Here is a 20,625-nt window from a genome sequence, read left to right as displayed (position 1 = left end):
GAGCTCTTACCATATATGGAGTGAGAAATGCCAGATGTCCACGCTAGATTTAGAAAGCGAAGAGGTACCAGGGTTCATATTGAAACATACGTTGGATAATGGAACGGACCAAGGAATTTCAGAAGAAAATCACCCTGTGCTTTATAGGTTACAGCAAAGCCTTTGACTGTGTAGATCATGAAAAACTATGGAATGCTTTAAAAGAAATGGGGGTGCCACAGCATCTGATTGTCCTGATGAGCAACCTATACTCTGGACAAGAGGCTACTGTAAAGACAGAATATGGAGAAACTGATTGGTTCCCCATCAGGAAGGGTGTGAGACAGGGGTGTATTTTATCACCCTATTTGTTTAATCTATATGCAGAACATATCATATGGAAGGTGGGTTTGGATCAAGATGAAGGTGTGAAAACTGAAGGGAGAAATATCAATAATTTAAGATATGCAGACTATACCACACTACTAGCAGAAACTAGTAATGATCTGAAACGAATGCTAATGAGAGTTAAAGAGGAAAGTACAAAAGCAGGACTACAGCTGAACTTCAAGAAGACTAAAGTAATGACAACAGAAGATTTATGGAACTTTAAAGTTGACAAGTGTGGTGTGTTGGTTAGAATGTTGGACTACAACTTGGGAGATCAGGGTTTGTCACTGGGTGGCCTTGGGCCAGTCACTGCCTCTCAGCCTTAGAGGAAGGCAATGGTAAACCACCTCTGAATACTGCTTACCATGAAAACCCTATTCATAGGGTCGCCCTAAGTCGGAATCGACTTGAAGGCAGTCTATTTCCATTTTTCAAAGTTGACAAGGAGGACACTGAACTTGTCAAGGATTATCACACCCTGGCACAGTCATTGACCAAAAGGGAAACAACAGTCAAGAAATCAGAAGAAGGCTAGGATTGGGGAGGGCAGCTATGAGAGAACTAGAAAAGATCCTCAAATGCAAAGATACATCACTAAACACCAAAGTCAGGATCATTCAGAGAATGGTATTCCTGATCTCTATGTACGGATATGAAAACTGGACAGTGAAAATAGCAGATAAGAGAAGAATCAACTCATTTGAAATGTGGTGTTGGAGAAGAGTTTTGCGGACACCATGGACCGTGTTAGAATATAATAATTGGGTGCTAGAATAAATTAAACGAGAACTATCTCTAGAAGCTAAAATGAGGAAACTGAGGTTATCATACTTTGGACACATCATGAGAAGACATGATTCACTAGAAAAGACAGTAATGCTGGGAAAAACAGAAAGGAGTAGAAAAAGAGGAAGGCCAAACAAGAGATGGACTGACTCCATAAAGGAAGTCACAGACTTGAACTTACAAGATCTGAACAGGGTGGTTTACAACAGATGCTATTGAAGGTTGCCAGTTCATAGAATTGCCGTTGTAATCGACCTGACGGCACATAATATACTCATATGTCCATAGTTTACGTTAATTTAAAGAGCTATTCCTGAATACATACAGTAAAAATCATACATCCTAAATAATGGATACATCAACTTCTTGAAATAGGACACAAAATGTTTTAAATATATTTTTAATTGTATTGTTTCAACTTCTTGATGCTTGCTGCCCTGGACTTGTTTGGGAGGAAGGGTGGGATAGAAATTTAATAATAAATAAAATATGTAATATTGAAAGCTACAGGTGTATTATAATCTCTTATATTATCTGAATTATGACAAAAGAAGACATGATAATAGCAAATCTGCATTTTTCAATATGGATTTGCACCATTTGTGTAAAAAGCATGTGTGGTAGAGGTGAAGTAGGAGAGAAAGTTCAGTATTAGTCACCAACACAACCCTTTTGTTGTATAAAATAACCCCCCGGCCCTGTCTTCTATGTGACTGGGGCAGATAAAAGAGTTTTAACAAGTGTATTTGCCCCAGCTTGTCTATTTTGCCCAAATCTTGTGTCATTGTATTAGGCATCAGAGTAATGCCCTTTATTGAAAATTTGTGACAAATACAAACACAATTCAGAAATACTACTTATCAGTTACCCACAAAGTTTCAACTTACCATTATGAACTGCCCACATGATTCGAAAAGCAGGACCACCAATCTCATCGAAAGGTTTTCTACGGGTAATCACTTCCCAAAGAATAATACCCCAACTGAATACGTCACATTTTTCACTGTAATTGCTACCTGAAAAAAAGGCCATTTATTTAATTTATGCCCTTTTAAAAACACTGTGATATTTTCAAAACATTATATTCTCTGAAGGTTAGTGACAAACTGAAGGTGTTATGTGCATGCAACTTTGTACTGGATGCTGCAACATGGGCAAAAGGGCTTATCTAATCATCTGACTTCCCTTGCACATCAAGCATTGGAGTATTTATCAAAAGCACAGATATGAGCAAGGATCCAATAACTTGCATATTAACATGTGCCAGACCATTTGTATGTTCATCCAGCCACGCAGTATGATCCACTGCATCCTTACACAAAGTTCACATAGACAAGAACTTTATTCTCACATGCTGATGCTACTACTAGCCACATGCACAGTAACAGTTACATGCAGTGTCTCTCTCACCACTGAAGGCTCTACATCTAACACAGGGGTCAGGAACCTTCAGCTTACAGGCCAAATTTAATTAAATTTCTATCCTGCTCTTCCTCCCAAAGGGAGCAATTTGGCCTGTGAGGCTGTTTTCCCCAAACCACGCCTACTTGTCCCACAACTGACATCATATGCGATGTCAAGTGTAGGGTCTAATTTTGTGTTATGCCACACCCCCATGGTGAGCATTTGTGACTGGTGGTGCTCCTAGCACTCCCTCAAAATCTGAACCATAGAATAGAAGAGTTGGAAGGGGCCTGTAAACTCATTGTGTCCAACCCCCTGTTCAATGCAGGGATCCAACTTAACGCATACCCGACAGGCAGCTCTCCAGCTGCCTCTTGAATGCCTCCAGTGTTGGAGAGCCCACCATTTCCCTAGGTAATTGGTTCCATTGTCATACCACTCTAACAGTTAGGAAGTTTTTATTGACATTCAGCTGAAATCTGGCTTCCTGTAACTTGAGCCCATTATTCTGTGTCCTGCACTTTGGGATGATTGAGAAGAGATCCTGGCTGTCATCTGTGTGACAACCTTTCAAGTACTTGAAGAAGTGTGCCTTCTGGTCCAAAAAGGTTGGCGACCCCTGTTATGAAATGTTCCTTATGTGACAGTTCAACTGAACCAAGACAGAGCAAGCTTGATTAGGCTGTTACATATCCAGACTGAGAGTAGAACCAAGGGGAAGCTCTTTTTTCAGGAGGTTTCTGAGAGTGTTGGGGATTTTTAATGTGATGTGTCCATCTCAGGATGCTACTGCATGTGAGAAGGCTAAACCAACACCCCTATCTTCCATGCAAATCTCACTAATAAGCAAAACCAATCAATCACCTACATATATTTTAATGCCACACAAGTGATATTGCTCAACAGACTTTAGAAATGGCAACATTCAAATTCAAATATCTCAAGGCTGAGTGCAGGTATGTATTAATATAGAAGTAGATTTATTACTTCATTACTTAAATGAATACGTCACTTTTCCATAGAAATATACTCACAACAGAACAACTTTGCAAATAATTCCTTTCTATGTAACGCAAGTCAGATCTGCATAGATTGTTACTAATATTTTAACTATTTTAATTGCTGAATGTTAAAATTATAGCTAGAATATGAACCCAAGGTATCAACTGCCTTTTGTTAAATATATTGCTTCTAAAAGGTTGTTTCATGCATCCCCCCCGCCCGTCCTCCAGTAACAATATTCAACATGTAAACACAACAGAATTACATATAGCCTTAATAAATACAATTCCTTTATAAAATTCACTATAAAATTAACATACAATAATGATTGTAAAACACACAAGAATGCATATTAAGCATCAAATTACTTCCTTACCTTCAAAAACTTCTGGTGCCATCCAAGCAGCGCTTCCCTTATTGTTGGTCATGTGTGTCTGAATATCACAGGCTGTACCAAAATCACAGATTTTTAAAACCGTCCCCCCTGCCACCAAGAGCAAGCTGTCAAACAAACAGAATAGTTTATGGGTCCTGTGACTAAACAAGAGTAGTTATTACACTAAAGGTGCAATTCTGTGGCTGCTGGGAGGGCATTCCAGGACTCAAAAGACAGACTTGCTTTTATCCAATGACAAGGGTTAACTGATGATGGATTCTCCCTCTCAGGCAGTGCTGAGATGCCCTGGCTCAACCTATGCTGGAGCTCCAACAATAGGGCCAAAAAGGGGGAGTGCTGAGAAACAGCTTAGGTATGAAAAATCCAGTCTCCTGGTTCTCGAACCACCACCCCCGCAAACTGGATGGAGATTTAGACACACTTCTGAGCAGGTCTAAAACTCTCCCTTCCCTTGAAAACAATGGGAGGGAAATGAAAAATACAGTAATTTTTCTTCTTCCTCTTTTACATAGGCTACGAATAGAGCATTCTTCTGCTCTCGCTACCACCGAGGCAAAGCCCAGGAGCGCGCTGGATGGGTTGTTAAACTGACTTTGTATTTCCCTGTCAGCCAGCCACTTCAGGATTGCACCCTGAAAGAAGTTTAATGAGTTGTAGATAACCTGAAGATTATCTGTAGTTTTAAATATACAATTCTGAAAGGTATAATCAGTCTATCCTACACCAATTTTTTTTTTGTAACGAACAAAGGCACTGTGTTGGGTAAATACACAGTGGAAGAGAGGGTCCATACACTGAAGGAACTGTGCGCAACTGTCCTTTGACTGTGAAGGCTAGGTTACCCAATGTCAGAGAAGGTAGGCTTTATTCCATTCCAACGCAGTCATTAAGTATAATACTTTTGCCCCATAATAGTAGTCGTTCAGTGGTAGAGCACGTCTTGCATGTAAAAGGTCCCATCTCTCAGCATCTCAAGGTAGGGCTGGGTTTCATTATCATAAGCATCTCCAGATAGGGCTGGGGAAAAACCCTGCCTAAAACCCCAGAGAGCCACTGCCAGCTAGTGCAGATAATAGTGAGCTACATGGACCAATGGCCTGACTTGGTATGAAATGGTTTCCCAAGGTGTGAATGGAAGCCACTCACTTATATGGAAGAAAGGAAAAGAGCACAACTGGGGCCGCCTTTCAGTGGAGTTATTCTATGTCATCCACTGACAGTGCCTGGAGGGGTGAGGTTTTGCTCTCCCCCTATCCCAGTTTGGCTGATTACAGACCTTTCACATAGTCCTTACGTATCTCAATACAGGAGGCAATAATTAAAGTTCTGTCTGAGTGAGCACAGAGATGAGTCACGCACATCCAGATCAATATTCACTTTAAGCAACTAACACTGTGCTCCATTTAGTAGAACTGATGCAAACTTGCCAGAAGGTTAGTTTTATTAGAGGGTATCATGTTGTTCCAAGCTATTATCAGTCACAGATCAGAGTACAGAACAGAGCACTACAGAGGGATCTCCTTTATAACTATCAATATATATATTATTTAAAAATATATTACCATCCAATTCTAGGAAACTGTCCTGAAAAATAGTGCATCTAACGTACAGGCATATCGTTTATACATTCTGCAATGAGTAGTTGTGCTGAACATACTCTTTGGTGCTAATAAAAAGCACCATAATATTAGCATAAAATTGCTTCAGTATATACTTTCAGCTGTGATGTAAGCTATTTATCCTTTTAGTAGAAAATAGACTACAAGCTCTTTTTTGAATGATAAGAGGCTTAAACAGCACCCAAAAACCTACTTTGGTGGTTTTAGGTCTCTGTGAATGAGAGCCTTCGGTTTCATGCTATGAAGATATACCACTCCCTGGGAACACTGTAAACACCAACTCATTGCATGTGCAGCAGTGTAGTAAGGCAGAGGTTCAGCACCATGTAGGACTGGAAAACAAAGGTACAAACTAAAAAGAACTTAATTGCACATTACAGTTGATACAAATTAGGAACACTAAGGCTGCAATCCAACACATGTCTACTCAGACATAAGCTCCATTTGGTTCAAAGAGACTTACTCCCATGTAAGTGTGTATTGGATTGCAGCCTAAATCACAGATTTGAGTCACTGACTTGTATTCAACTAACTTTTACTTGGAGTAAACCCACTGAAATTAATGGCCATAATTAACTTGGATCCATTAATTTCAATGGGTCTACTGTGAGAAAAGTTAGTTGAATACAACCCACTGCTTGTTTTCAGCACCACTGGACACAAAAATACAGTCAATTTAATTTGCGGACTCCACCACTTCTGTGAAAAATAAGTTACAAGCATCTTTGGTATCGGAGTAACTATTTCTAGAACGAAACGTGGGACCAAATTGGCAGAGTAAGAAAGTGTGCTCAGTGTGTTTGACTTTTTATTGTTATTTGTGGTAAAACAATAAACAGGTTGCTTCACCATGAATACAATTCAATCCACATTTATAATGCCACAACTTAGCATGCTTTCAGTGGCTTTCTGGCAACTTGATACATGTGGGCTGAGCAACTGCATACTTATAGTGAAACAATCATACAACCATGGCATACCTCACTGATGAACCCACCTCACTACTTAGCCAATTTAGTCATATGACCATCTTCACAACATTAGCTCCAATATTAATGACATTGATTAATGGTAGCCAAGTAGAATATTTAATACTGAGTTCTTTCTTTTTTTAAAAAAAGTAGATTAAACAAGAACATAGGAATTCACATTATAAAAATCAAACAATACTAGATTTCTATGGCTTTGCTCTTATGAAATTAATTTCTAAATGCAACTTTGCATTTTAAGTAGTGTTTTGGATAATGCAACCCAAGATAGAGACTCACCATTATAGAGAGAACCTCCTTCAGCATATTCCATAACAAGACAAACCTTTGTGAAAAAAATAATGTGTTATGTTAGAAGCCACGTTTGATTTTTATGTGAAAGAAAACAGAAAGATTTATTAGAAGTCCCCCATCTGAAATTCTCTCTGGATTTGGAGGCTCCAAATTGCCTGGTCTTGTTTGTGAATCAGCAACGGGGCCTTAGGATCATAAAATATGCTATTCCGTGCGCTGTGGACACAGTGAGCGAGCCAGAGGTGACCAGTGGTGCTCTGGTGGTGCGGGATCGGTTCCAGCTTCTTCCATCTGATGAAGTGGACAAGGTGCTTTCAACCTTAAAGCCAACCACTTGCTTACTCGATCCTTGCCCATCGTGGCTCATTATGAGCTGCAAAGATAGACTGGGTGAGGGGATCAAGATGGTGTTAAATACATCTCTTGAAGAGGGAGTAATGCCATCAGCGATCAAGGAGGCAGTAATAAAACCAATCTTAAAGAAGCCCTCCTTGGATCCCCAAGATCTGAACAACTTTCGCCCAGTCTCAAATTTGCCATTCTTAGGCAAGGCGGTTGAGCGGGTGGTGGCAAAGCAGTTGCAAGCGCACTTGGAGGAAGCGGATTATCTGGATCCATTTCAATCAGGCTTCAGGCCTGGACATGGGACTGAAACAGCCTTGGTCGCCTTGGTAGATGATATGAGGAGGGCGTGGGATAGGGGCGAATGCACCTTCCTTGTCCTCCTTGATCTCTCAGCGGCTTTCGATACCGTTGACCACGTTATCCTCCTGGACCGCCTGAAGAGGTTAGGCATGGGGGGCACCGTATTGCAGTGGTTCCATTCCTTCCTCTCTGGTAGGTACCAAAGAGTGGCATTGGAGGATGAGGTCTCGGATCCTTGGTCTCTCACTTGTGGGGTGCCGCAGGGTTCCATCCTCTCCCCGATGCTGTTCAACATCTATATAAAGCCGCTGGGGGCAATCATCAGGAGATTTGGGCTGCAATGTCATCAGTATGCAGATGACATGCAGCTCTATCTCTCATTTAAATCTTCACCGAGGTTGGCTGTAGAAACCCTGTCCAAGTGCCTGGAGTCGGTGAGTGGCTGGATGGGAAGGAATAAGCTGAAGCTGAACCCTGACAAAACCGAGGTACTGTTTGTGGGAGACAAGGGAAGGCTGGGGGATGTGGACCTGGTGCTCAATGGGGTATGATTGCCCCTGAAAGACCAGGTCCGCAGCCTGGGGGTCATTCTTGACTCCCAGTTGTCCATGGAGGCTCAAGTCTCGGCTGTGAGCCGGGCGGCGCTGTATCAACTCCATCTGATACAGAGGCTGCGCCCCTACCTTCCCAACCATCTGCTCCCACCGGTGGTACATTATTATTATTATTATTATTATTATTTTATTCAGTTTCTATACCGCCCACAGCCAACAGCTCTCTGGGCGGTGAACAACATGAATATAAAATACAATATGATAAAACCACGTAATAACTACCGCACACATAACAGAAATACCCCAAAGCTAAAACATATTACACAATTAATTTAGTATACCAGAGTGTTATAAATATACTAAAATATATTAAAATGTATTAAAATGCCTGTGAAAAGAGGTAAGTTTTAACCTGGCGCCGAAAAGAAAGCAATGTTGGTGCCAGGCGCACCTCGTCAACAAGACTATTCCATAGTTCAGGGGCCACGACTGAGAAGGCCCTAGATCTTGTCGTCATCCTCCGAGCCTCTCTATGAGTCGGTACCCGGAGGAGGACCTTCAATGTTGCACGCAGTGTACGGGTAGATTCATATCGGGAGAGGCGTTCCATCAGGTATTGTGGACCCGCGCCGTGTAAGGCTTTATAGGTCAAAACCAACACTTTGAATCTGGCCTGGAAACATATAGGCAGCCAGTGCAAACGGGCCAGAACAGGTGTTATATGTTCAGATCGTTTAGTCCTAGTCAACAATCAGGCCGCAGCATTTTGCACGAGCTGCAGTTTCCGAACCGTCTTCAAAGGTAGCCCCACGTAAAGCGCATTGCAGTAGTCCAGTCTGTCACCTCTCGCCTAGACTACTGTAATGCGCTCTACGTGGGGTTACCCTTGAAAACGGTCCGGAAGCTGCAACTGGTACAGAATGCGGCGGCTCGTCTGATTAAAGGCAGCCACCGGCAAGATCACATCATTCCAGTGCTGAAGGAGTTGCACTGGCTACTGGTTGTTCACCGGGCCCAATTCAAGGTGTTGGTTTTGACCTTTAAAACCCTACACGGTTTTAGCCCAGTCTATCTGAAGGAGCACCTCCAGCATCGTCAGGGATGCCGCTCAACAAGATCAGCCTCAGAAGACCTTCTCTCGATCCCACCGGTTAAAACAGCTAGACTGGTGAGGACTAGAGAGAGGGCTTTTTCAATAGTGGCCCCCACCCTGTGGAACTCTCTCCCAAATGATCTCCGCCATGCCCCTTCTATGATGAGCTTCCGCCGGGCCTTGAAGACCTGGCTCTTCAGGCAGGCTTTTGGGGTGGGTTAGGTTTTTACTGTTATGGTTTTAAATTTTAACGTTTTAATGTATTGTTTTTTATCTTGTACGTCGCCCAGAGTGGCTGGACAACCAGCCAGATGGGCGACTAATAAATTTAATAAATAAATAAATAAATAAAATTATCATTTTTTATTTCTGGAGAGATATAACTACAGAGATAGATGTACACATGCAGTTTGCTGAAGGTGTTTTTTTTTTGCTAAACTTACAGAAAAAGCATATCTAAGTTATAGGCAAATTTTCATAATAAAAAGGAAGAAAGTCAATGCAGTATGGTAAGCCAAATAAAGAACTAGTAGGCTCTTACATTTTCACTTGATTCAAGCAAAACCTTTAAAGATCATACATTTTTTAGACCCACAAAAATATCATACTGGAAGTGAAAGTGCAACTTACTGGGTTCAAACAAGCTCCATATAACTTGACAATATTAGGATGGTTCACACGTGACAACTGTCGAAGCTGGAATTTAAAAAAAGCAATGTATTTAAAGGCTAAATTCTTAAGGTTAAAAGGTAATTTTTCTTCATATAGGATTCATAGCCAAATTACCAAATTGGTCTGATGTTGTATAATATTTCGCATGGACCTGGAGAAAGAGCTGCACCTGGTTGGCCACTGTGAGAACAGGATGCTGGACTAGATGGGCCACTGGCCTGATCCAGCAAGTTCTTCTTATGTTCTTAGTTAGTGCACAATATGTACATCATCTAACACAAAGATAACTTTTTTAAGATGACTTCTTAACTACCCTCTGCCAATGCAACTTTTCAGTGGGCATATTTGGTATGATGATCCTTTTGATGTGGTTCAAGATATCAGCGGTGACCCTGAACCACTCCCTATTTCACTGGCAAAATGTCCCTCACCAATCTATGACTTCAACTGCTCCAGTTGCCAGAGCTGAATTAGGAGTACAGCGCAGCATCTGAACGTAAGATCAGGCTGCATACATACATGGTTCCACAAACACGCTTGTCAGGTCACCCTTAGCAACCGTTTACTTTGGGTGATCACTTTCCCAATCCCAGTATGATGCGAGAGACTTCTTCTATCTCCAAAGTCCTCTGTCCAGAAAACTTCTTGGGAGAGGAATCTCATGGTGTTTGAGTGCCTTTAGATTGAAAAGTGAAAGAATGGCCTGACCCCTCCCCTGACCGAAGAGGGAGGGATTGGTGGTGACCACAAATAATAGCTGATGAATTGTGACCCCTATTTTATTTGAAAATAAGTGCTTCTGATTTACAGTTTAAATCATCTTCAAATGAACATTTTATGTATGTAGTTAAATCAACTTACACAGTATTTGTGTCATACTGAAGCAAGATTTTTAAGCTTTATATGCTAACAAAAAGAGACTTGTGTCGAATGTGAGCGAGTCACTTCATATGAGTACACAAGTGGTCCAATTTTACATCTATATGCATCCTTTCAGAATAATAATAATAATAATAAATTACAGTTATCAGTCACTTTTTATGAAAGAAAAAATCTCAAAGCAACATGACAAGATAAAACACTTAAAAACAATTTAAAACTAGAAAAAAATGATAACTATGAACAATATAATACAAAAAATGCTCATCCAGCAACATATTAATCAAGACAAGTCTTATCCACCCCACTAAAGATGCAGAAATTGATTCTCAGCAGTTGGACTGGACAAGTTAAGGCCAAAGCCCCTGACTTCATATGCCAAACCAACTGGAAACATGGCTAATAAATGCTGTGGCCTGTTATTCACCCAGTCGTGCGTGTCAGGCCCATCTTTCTTCACATGTCCCTACTGTGGACTCACATCCTCAGTAAAAAAAATAAAAATGCATGTTTATGAAGAGCTTACTAGCAGTGAACTCTTAATTTCCCAACAGAAGAGAAATAAGAAATGTAACACACCACTCTCATATCAATACACACACAGAGAACCTTAGCTAAAAATTAAGTGTTCAACATCTTATAAATGTTACTAGTTTCTTGTCACTTTGAGTGGCCTGGTTTAGATGAAGCTCTCCCCCTGATCTGTTTTCTACATATGGTGGAGTAGCAGAAACACACCTTCCCTACCCATTCACCCAACACAGCCTACTAAAATATTATACTCACACGTGAACATCAGTGGGCAACAGTAACCAGAGAGCAGAGTGGGAAGGCATGATTCCATTCGGCACCCCAGCCCCTGCCATTGCATGTAGGGTGAAGATAGGGGGGAAAGAATATCTGATCTGGGCCAATGTGACTGAAGAGGCAAGACACTCCAATAACCCAGCTAGAGTAGTTTGTAGAGCAATGCAGTTTACAGAATGTCCCTACAGACAAGGAAATACAGATGTTGGGAGTACAATTCAGAGGGCTATTGGAGTTTCTAGTTAGTCCCCCACTCCAACAAAGTCCTGAATATATCCCCAGGGATGCAGAAAATATCCACAACACGGCTCAGAAAGAAATCTTAAAAGAACATTTTATGACATGGCACTGAAATCAGGAGCACCCTTTTGGGTCGGGTGCTTTCCATTCCAACACAACCAAAATATCATGGTTCTGAAACCAACAGGCTACCGGCTTACAAAATTGTGCTCAAAGAAATTTTAAAGCAAAATTGTACCTCTACTATGAAGGCTTTTCGTTCAGATTCACTTTCTATTTGCTTAATGGCCACATCTTTTGCTCGCCATTTTGCTTTGCAAACAACTCCAAAGGCTCCTCTTCCAACAACCTATTTAAAAAGGCAATTAGAAACTTTCAGAAACATATTTCAAACAAACAATTGGCATTGCCCCCATTCATTCCTTTCTAAATATTGTAGAACGACACAGTGAAAATGCATCTTTATGTTCTAAGAAAGACCTGCCTAACTTATGGCTTGCCAAGAGGCACGCAGCCCCAAAAGCATTAATTTTAGTCTGCCAGATGCTTGGGAACTTCCTGTTTTTGCGGTCTCAGTCAGGCAACAGGTTGAGATGGCAAGGGAGAAAAAAAACAGACTTGGACCTTGGGATCTTTTGCTCTCTTTCCCACTTCCCTTCATTCACATTCCATTTTTTATTTGAATGCAGGATCTTTCTGACCTGAGAACATATTTCACTTCCGGCTATGCAGTGTTTATTGCAGATGTAAGCATACGGAAGTTTGTAATTAATCCAGGAGATGTGATTTAACATAGCCCAGTGGGGAAAAGGTTAGTCCGACAAAGATCAACAGGATTTATTCACAAGTAAACTTGCATAGAACTGTGACTTTATAAGTAAAGCCTTTTCAGACTTGAAATATCAAGTGTATCTTCCTTAACTACACAGGTTTAGAGCAATCCATCACTGATGGAATGTACAGCTAGTTCTTTCAGTCTTGGCAATCTAAAATGGCTCTGAAGACCTATCTATTACAAGTGGCTTTTATGTTATTTTATTAGATATAATGGTGTGGTTTGTGGTAATAATTTTATGCTGGCTGTTTTATATTTTAAATGGAGAGGACTTGGCATGGCCCTAGAAGTTCAGAAGAAATCACTTACTCAGTTATCAATTCACTAATGCCAAAACAGAATAAAAGCATATTACTGCACAGTACAATATCAGGATGAACAGCATTCTAAGGCCAACAAAGGTCAACTTCCTTTTCCTAGAATTCTCTCTATCCAAGTTATTTTGTGAGCCAGAATCCTTGTTATTACATTACTCCACCCCAAAATATCATCACAAGGAAGAATCCAAAGGCTTCTGAGGAAGCTTAGCAGTCATGGAATAAGAGGAGAGGTCCTCTTGTGGATAAGGAATTGGTTAAGAAGCAGAAAGCAGAGAGTAGGAATAAACGGACAGTTCTCCCAATGGAGGGCTGTAGAAAGTGGAGTCCCTCAAGGATCGGTATTGGGACCTGTACTTTTCAACTTGTTCATTAATGACCTAGAATTAGGAGTGAGCAGTGAAGTGGCCAAGTTTGCTGACAACATTAAATTATTCAGGGTTGTTAAAACAAAAAGGGATTGCGAAGAGCTCCAAAAGGACCTCTCCAAACTGAGTGAATGGGCAGAAAAATGGCAAATGCAATTCAATATAAACAAGTGTAAAATTATGCATATTGGAGCAAAAAATCTGAGTTTCACATATAAGCTCATGGGGTCTGAACTGGCGGTGACCGACCAGGAGAGAGACCTCGGGGTTGTAGTGGACAGCATGATGAAAATGTCAACCCAGTGTGCAGCAGCTGTGAAAAAGGCAAATTCCATGCTAGCGATAATTAGGAAAGGTATTGAAAATAAAACAGCCGATATCATAATGCCGTTGTATAAATCTATGGTGCGGCCGCATTTGGAATACTGTGTACAGTTCTGGTCGCCTCATCTCAAAAAGGATATTATAGAGTTGGAAAAGGTTCAGAAGAGGGCAACCAGAATGATCAAGGGGATGGAGCAACTCCCTTACGAGGAAAGGTTGCAGCATTTGGGGCTTTTTAGTTTAGAGAAAAGGCGGGTCAGAGAAGACATGATAGAAGTGTATAAAATTATTAATGGCATTGAGAAAGTGGATAGAGAAAAGTTCTTCTCCCTCTCTCATAATACTAGAACTCGTGGACATTCAAAGAAGCTGAATGTTGGAAGATTCAGGACAGACAAAAGGAAGTACTTTACTCAGCGCATCGTTAAACTATGGAATTTGCTCCCACAAGATGCAGTAATGTCCACCAGCTTGGATGGCTTTAAAAGAAGATTAGACAAATTCATGGAGGACAGGGCTATCAATGGCTACTAGCCATGATGGCTGTGCTCTGCCACCCTAGTCAGAGGCAGCATGCTTCTGAAAACCAGTTGCCAGAAGCCTCAGGAGGGGAGAGTGTTCTTGCACTCGGGTCCTGCTTGCGGGCTTCCCCCAGGCACCTGGTTGGCCACTGTGAGAACAGGATGCTGGACTAGATGGGCCACTGGCCTGATCCAGCAGGCTCTTCTTATGTTCTTAATCCAGCCCTGCATGGAAAAGGATATTTCCATCCAGCTCAGAGCTGCTGCTCCTCCTCTCAAGAATGGGAAAATCACACCAGAGGCCATGAGGTGAAGGAGATCATAGATATAAGGAGGACTAAATACTAATACTAGAAACTGTATTGTTCTCTTCACAAACGGGAAAATAACTCAACACTGAGAATTAAGAGTCATGGAGAAGACCTAAGACTATTTAAAGGACTATACTTTTCCTTCATTGAAAGTATGAAACCCAAATGTGGATCATAGTTATTATGTATTGCTTATATAGCACCATCAATATGCATCACACACAGGTCCCTGATTAGAGCTGAGAATCTGTAAGAACATAAGAACATAAGAAGAGCCTGCTGGATCAGGCCAGTGGCCCATCTAGTCCAGCATCCTGTTCTCACAGTGGCCAACCAGGTGCCTGGGGGAAGCCCGCAAGCAGGACCCGAGTGCAAGAACACTCTCCCCTCCTGAGGCTTCCGGCAACTGGTTTTCAGAAGCATGCTGCCTCTGACTAGGGTGGCAGAGCACAGCCATCACGGCTAGTAGCCATTGATAGCCCTGTCCTCCATGAATTTCTCTAATCTTCTTTTAAAGCCATCCAAGCTGGTGGCCATTACTGCATCTTGTGGGAGCAAATTCCATAGTTTAACTATGTGCTGAGTAAAGAAGTCCTTCCTTTTGTCTGTCCTGAATCTTCCAACATTCAGCTTCTTTGAATGTCCACGAGTTCTAGTATTCTGCGAGAGGGAGAAGAACTTTTCTCTATCCACTTTCTCAATGCCATGCATAATTTTATACACTTCTATCATGTCTCCTCTGACCCGCCTTTTCTCTAAACTAAAAAGCCCCAAATGCTGCAACCTTTCCTCGTAATTTGACACAGGAGAGAGAAAACAGAGGGGAGATGTAGAGGCAGTGGTAAATATTGAAAGAGTGTGTGATGCTTCCGTTACACATACTAAGGCTTAGTTACAGTAGGATATGGGGCTTATGCTACAGGCTTTGCAGAAAAGATGGGCTCTGAGGAGAGATTTGAAACAAGTGAGCAAGGACGCATCATTCAGGTATTCTGGGAAGCAGCTCAAGCTTAAGGAGCAGCAAAAAGGTAGTAGTGGAGTGGTTTCAGAGTGCAGCAGGCCTTCAGATGTTCAACAGTGAGGATGGCAAGAGATGAATTGGGGAGAGATGGGGGGAAGACTACAGTGAGTATTCATGGTAAGGACATGGAGCTTGTGCAGGAAGTTTGCATAGGGATTTAAGGAGAGGTATAATGTGAACAGAGTTACAAGGGAGGCGACTGATTTCAGCAGACCACTTCAGAGAGGCAAAGGGATACTATCTGCATATTTCATTGCATAAATATATATATTGGAAAGCAATGACACATCATAGCTTCCCATATACAGCAAATATAGAATTGTCAGATATATATAGGATGTCACCCATGAACATCTATACATTGGCTTCTTACCCACCCCATCTTCCATTGAAGAGCTTTCTGAGTAGGAAAAGAATAATACATGACACTGCCCTAAGTTGCCCATGGCTGATGTAAGATAGGTACCAATCAATTATATTTCCCTGACTTTATCTTCACAACAGCCCTGTAAGTTATGCTGAGAGATGGCAACTGGCTCAAAAACATCCGCTGAGCTTTGTAGTCAGGAAGGGTTGTGAACCTGAGTCTATTGCTCTAAAGCCAGCACGTTAAATATTACACACACTATACTGACTATCATAACTTGTCTTTTCCTCACCAATGAGTAATGTGCACAATGAGCCTATAATCATCTGGAGGTGGGGTGGGGTGGGGAGAAGAGGATAAAGGGAACAGCTTCCACATAGCGTTGAGTTTGCCCTGCAATCCTATGCACTGTATTCAATGGGACATACTCCCAATGAAGAATGCACAGGATTGCAGCGCCAAGTGTGCGTGTCAGGCAATGCTGGTGGCTTTGACTTTGTACAACCAAGCTGTAATCTTATGCATATATAACAGGGGTAAAGTGTCTTTGAGGTATGTGGGGCTTAATTCCGAGGCTGGCAACCGGGTCTCCCTCCCCTCCTTCATCCCTTTGGGACTCACCTCTTCCACCTCGATTTCTTTGTAGTCAATTTCTTCGAAGTTGAGCACTGGGGGGGTTTCAATCATGTCCGCGGAGTTGGCAGAAAACATTCCTTCGCTTCCAGCCGGTAATGTATGTGGGTGCGCGTCTAAGAAGATGGAAGGGAAAGGAGACCAGAGGACGGGCCGGTGTGGAAACGGCAAGGCAGAGCCGGGCCCCTCTCGCTAGGCTGTTTCTGCGGGACCCTTCTTGCTCAGCAGCAGCGGGGGAAGGAGGGCCCGACGGAGGCACCTCCTGGACCACGGAGAGGCCTCATACGAGGTTCTTCCGCCCGGGCTTTATTGGGGCCACTGGGAAGCCCAGGCCACGGGGGCCTGGCTCGACATCCTGCGCCTCACACGCAAGCAACCTGCTCCCTCTTCTTCTCTCCGCTCCTGCAGGCCGCGGCCTCTCCTCAGTCGGAGCCTCGGCGGTTGCACGCCCCCGCAGAGAGGAGGTTGAATGAGGAAGGCGAGAAGCCGCCGCAGCTCAGAGCCCAACACCCGCCTCCCCTGACATTGGAGGGGCTTCGCAGGAAGGAAACCACCCCGCACTTCTGGGCTCTTTGCCCCCGCTTCAGCAGAGGCCCGGCTTGGGCCAGGGCCTGGCAGGAGAGGTGGCGGCGGCGGCACCACCAACTGCTCCTCCTTCCTTTCGTTCGTTCACGGCCTCCCTCTTCTCGGAGCTGCTCCGCCTTCCTCCTTTGCCGCCTCCGAGAGGCCATTGAGGGAACGAGTGATAGTAGGTCCAAAGCCTCGTGAGCTGGTGTTTTCTTCTCAGTCGGAGCCGGCTAGGTGTGAGCCACCAGGGAAATAACCAACCTCTGCTAAGCTGGTCCGATGCGAGGGATATGAAAGCGAAACATGGAAGGGAAAAGAGCTGCCGCCCCGTCTTTCTCCCGTAGGCTGCTCTCCTGTACCTGTACGCTGCGTGATAGGCACAGCCCAAGGGGTGATGCTTTACCGGGAAGCGCCCCTGCAGCTGCTGCCGTCCTACCATCCAGGTTGTGCTCACACCCCAGCGCCTCCAGCTTCTTCGAGAAGAACTTCCCTATTAGTTTCAATTTCGAGGGGCTTGTTTACCCCGCCCTCCTCCCTGTTGGAGCTGCTAGACGTTAAGATCAAGGGGTGTGTGTTGCTTTTGGTCTTGCAATAAATAAATACCTCCAGCAGTTCACCACCGCGGTAGGACAAAGCGTCACCAGTTTCATTTAGTTTGTTCAGTGCAAACGGAAACAGAATGGCAACTCTGCTGAAGACACAGAACAATCCTTCTATTCTCTACCTAGAAACAGCAAAAGACTACCTAAAGCTAAGCATATAAATGGGGAAGTGAGGCGATGGAAAAAGTTCTTCCATTCTTACCAAATATTATTAACCGAAATCAGAATCAAGAATGCAGGTGGTTGCCCACACTTGCCCACATCCTAGAGCCTTTCACTTATGGTGACCCTATGAATCAGTGACCTCTAAGAGCATCTGTCATGATCTGTTCAGACCTTGTAAGTTCAGGTCTCTGGCTTCCTTTATGGAATCAATCCATCTCTTGTTTGGTCTTCCTCTTTTTCTACTCCCTTCTGTTTTTCCAAGCATTATTGTCTTTTCTAGTGAATCAGGTCTTCTCATTATGTGTCCAAAGTATGATAATCTCAGTTTCATCATTCTAGCTTCTAGTGACAGTTCTGGTTTAATTTGTTGTAACACCCAGTTATTTGTCTTTTTCGCAGTCCATAGCTCTCCTCCAACACCACATTTCAAACGAGTTGATTTTTCTCTTATCCGCTTTTTTCACTGTCCAACTTTCACATCCATACACAGAAATCGGGAATACCATGGTCTGAATGATCCTGACTTTGGTGTTCAGTGATACATCTTTGCATTTGAGGACCTTTTCTAGTTCTCTCATAGCTGCCCTCCCCAGTCCTAGCCTTCTTCTGATTTTGGTTAATGACTGTGCTGAGGTATTGATAATCCTTGACAAGTTCAATGTCCTCATTGTGAACTTTAAAGTTACATAACTCTTCTGTTGTCATTACTTTCGTCTTTTTGATGTTAAGCTGTAATCCTGCTTTTGTGCTTTCCTCTTTAACTTTCATCAGCATTCTTTTCAAATCATTTCTGGTTTCTGCTAATAGTATGGTATCGTCTGCATATCTTAAATTATTGATATTTCTCCCTCCGATTTTCACACCTCCTTCATCTTGGTCCAATCCTGCTTTCTGTATGATATGTTCTGCGTACAGATTAAACAAATAGGGTAATAAGATGCACCCCTGTCTCACACCCTTTCCGATGGGGAACCAATCAGTTTCTCCATATTCTGTCCTTACAATAGTCTCTTGTCCAGAGTATAGGTTGCGCATCAGGACAATCAGATGCTGTGGCACCCCCATTTCTTTTAAAGCTTTCCATAGTTTTTCATGATCTACACAGTCAAAGGCTTTGCTGTAATCTATAAAGCACAGGGTGATTTTCTTCTGAAATTCCTTGGTCCGTTCCATTATCCAATGTATGTTTGCGCTATGATCTCTGGTACCTCTGCCCTTTCTAAATCCAGCTTGGACGTCTGGCATTTCTTGCTCCATATATGGTAACAGCCTTTGTTGTAGAATCTTGAGCATTACTTTACTTGCATGGGATATTAAGGCAATAGTTCGATAATTACTGCATTCCCTGGGATCCCCTTTCTTTGAAAATGGGATATATATCGAATGCTTCCAGTCTTTAGGCCATTGTTTAGTTTTCCATATTTCTTGACAAATTTTTGTCAAAAACTGGACAGATTCAGTCTCAGTAGTTTGTAGCAACTCTATTGGTATGCCATCTGTTCCTGGTGACTTGTTTCTTCCAAGTATTTTAAGAGCAGCTTTTAGCTCACATTCTAAAATTTCTGGTTCTTCATCATATGGTTCCTCCATGAATGAATTTGTCAACCTTGCATTTTTTGTTTAGAGTTCTTCAGTGTATTGCTTCCATCTTTCTTTTATTTCATCTCGGTCAGTCAGTGTGTTCCCCTGCTGAGTATTCAACATCCCTACCCATGGTTTAAATTTCCCTTTCATTTCTCTAATCTTTTGGAACAGGGCTCTTGTTCTTCCCTTTTTCTATACAATAACTATTGTAATAGTTTTCTTTGTCTCTACATACTAGTCGCTGTATTGTTGCATTTAGGGTTCTGACTGTGTTTCTATCTCCCTTTGCTTTTGCTTTCCTTCTCTCTTTAACCATTTTAAGAGTTTCATCAGTCATCCATTGAGGTCTTTCTCTCTTTTTAACGAGAGGTATTGTCTTTTTGCATTCTTCCCTGATCATGTTTCTGACTTCACTCCATAGTTCTTCTGGTTCTCTGTCAACTAAGTTTAAAGCCTCAAATCTGTTCCTTATTTGATCTTTATATTCTTCTGGGATGTTATTTAAATTGTATTTTGGCATTATGATTGCTTTGTTCTTCTTTAGCTTTACTCTGATGTTTGATATGACCAGTCCATGAACTGTACCGCAGTCTGCTCCTGATCTTGTTTTTGCAGAAAGTATGGAACTTCTCCATCTTCTGTTGCCAATTATATAATCTATTTGATTCTTATATTGACCATCTGATGATGTCCACGTGTACAGTCGTCTTTTCAGCTGCTCAAAAAATGTGTTTGCAAGAAACAAATCATTGGCTTCACAGAATTCAATAAGTCTTTCTCCTGCTTCATTTCTGTCTCCTAAGCCCCTTTTCCCCACAATTCCTAGTTCTTCTCTGTTCCCTACTTTTGCATTCCAGTCCCCCATGATTATCATCATATCTTGTTTTGGTGTGTGATCAGTTTCCTCCTGTACTTCTACATAAAATCTCTCCAATTCTTCTTCTGCGTTTGACGTTGGAGCATAGACTTGGATGATGGTTATGTTAATAGGTTTCCCGTTTAATCTCATTGATATTACTCGCTCAGACCTTGCGTTGTAGCTCCTAATTGCTTTTGCTACATCACTTCTCACTATTAAAGCAACCCCATTTCTTCTTGATTTCTCATTTCTTGCATAAAGTATTTTGTAGTTGCCTGATTGAAAATGTTCCATTCCCGTCCATTTTAATTCACTCACGCCAAGTATTGTAATATTGATATGTTTCATTTCTTGCTTGACAATTTCTAACTTTCCCTGGTTCATGCTTCTCACATTCCATG

General features: G+C 42.1%; 1 protein-coding gene across 10 annotated transcripts in view; it reads right to left on the bottom strand.

Annotated features, from left to right (window-relative positions):
* Nucleotides 1–17,435, bottom strand: part of LOC133390158 (mitogen-activated protein kinase kinase kinase 7-like) — a 62,949-nt gene extending 45,514 nt beyond the window's left edge. For 3 of the 10 annotated variants that reach the window (XM_061638144.1, XM_061638145.1, XM_061638147.1), the window contains exons 1-7: nt 16,436–17,425; nt 11,989–12,099; nt 9,783–9,848; nt 6,846–6,891; nt 5,771–5,909; nt 3,938–4,062; nt 2,043–2,171 (exon numbers count right to left, since the gene is read on the bottom strand). In XM_061638144.1, the coding sequence (XP_061494128.1) occupies nt 2,043–2,171; nt 3,938–4,062; nt 5,771–5,909; nt 6,846–6,891; nt 9,783–9,848; nt 11,989–12,099; nt 16,436–16,525 (706 nt within the window). In that variant the 5' untranslated portion in view covers nt 16,526–17,425. Of the gene's footprint in view, nt 1–2,042; nt 2,172–3,937; nt 4,063–5,770; nt 5,910–6,845; nt 6,892–9,782; nt 9,849–11,988; nt 12,100–16,435 lie in introns of those variants that run through there. The other 7 variants (XR_009764323.1, XR_009764324.1, XM_061638140.1 and 4 more) reach the window with 5 other exon arrangements.
* Between the last annotated feature and the right edge of the window lie 3,190 nt (nt 17,436–20,625).

The sequence above is a fragment of the Rhineura floridana genome, chromosome 8 (genome assembly GCF_030035675.1).
Source record: "Rhineura floridana isolate rRhiFlo1 chromosome 8, rRhiFlo1.hap2, whole genome shotgun sequence".
In the NCBI taxonomy this organism is placed as follows: domain Eukaryota; kingdom Metazoa; phylum Chordata; class Lepidosauria; order Squamata; family Rhineuridae; genus Rhineura; species Rhineura floridana.
The sequence above is the reverse complement of the archived record's forward strand: the minus strand, read 5'-3'. Positions and strand labels throughout refer to the sequence as shown.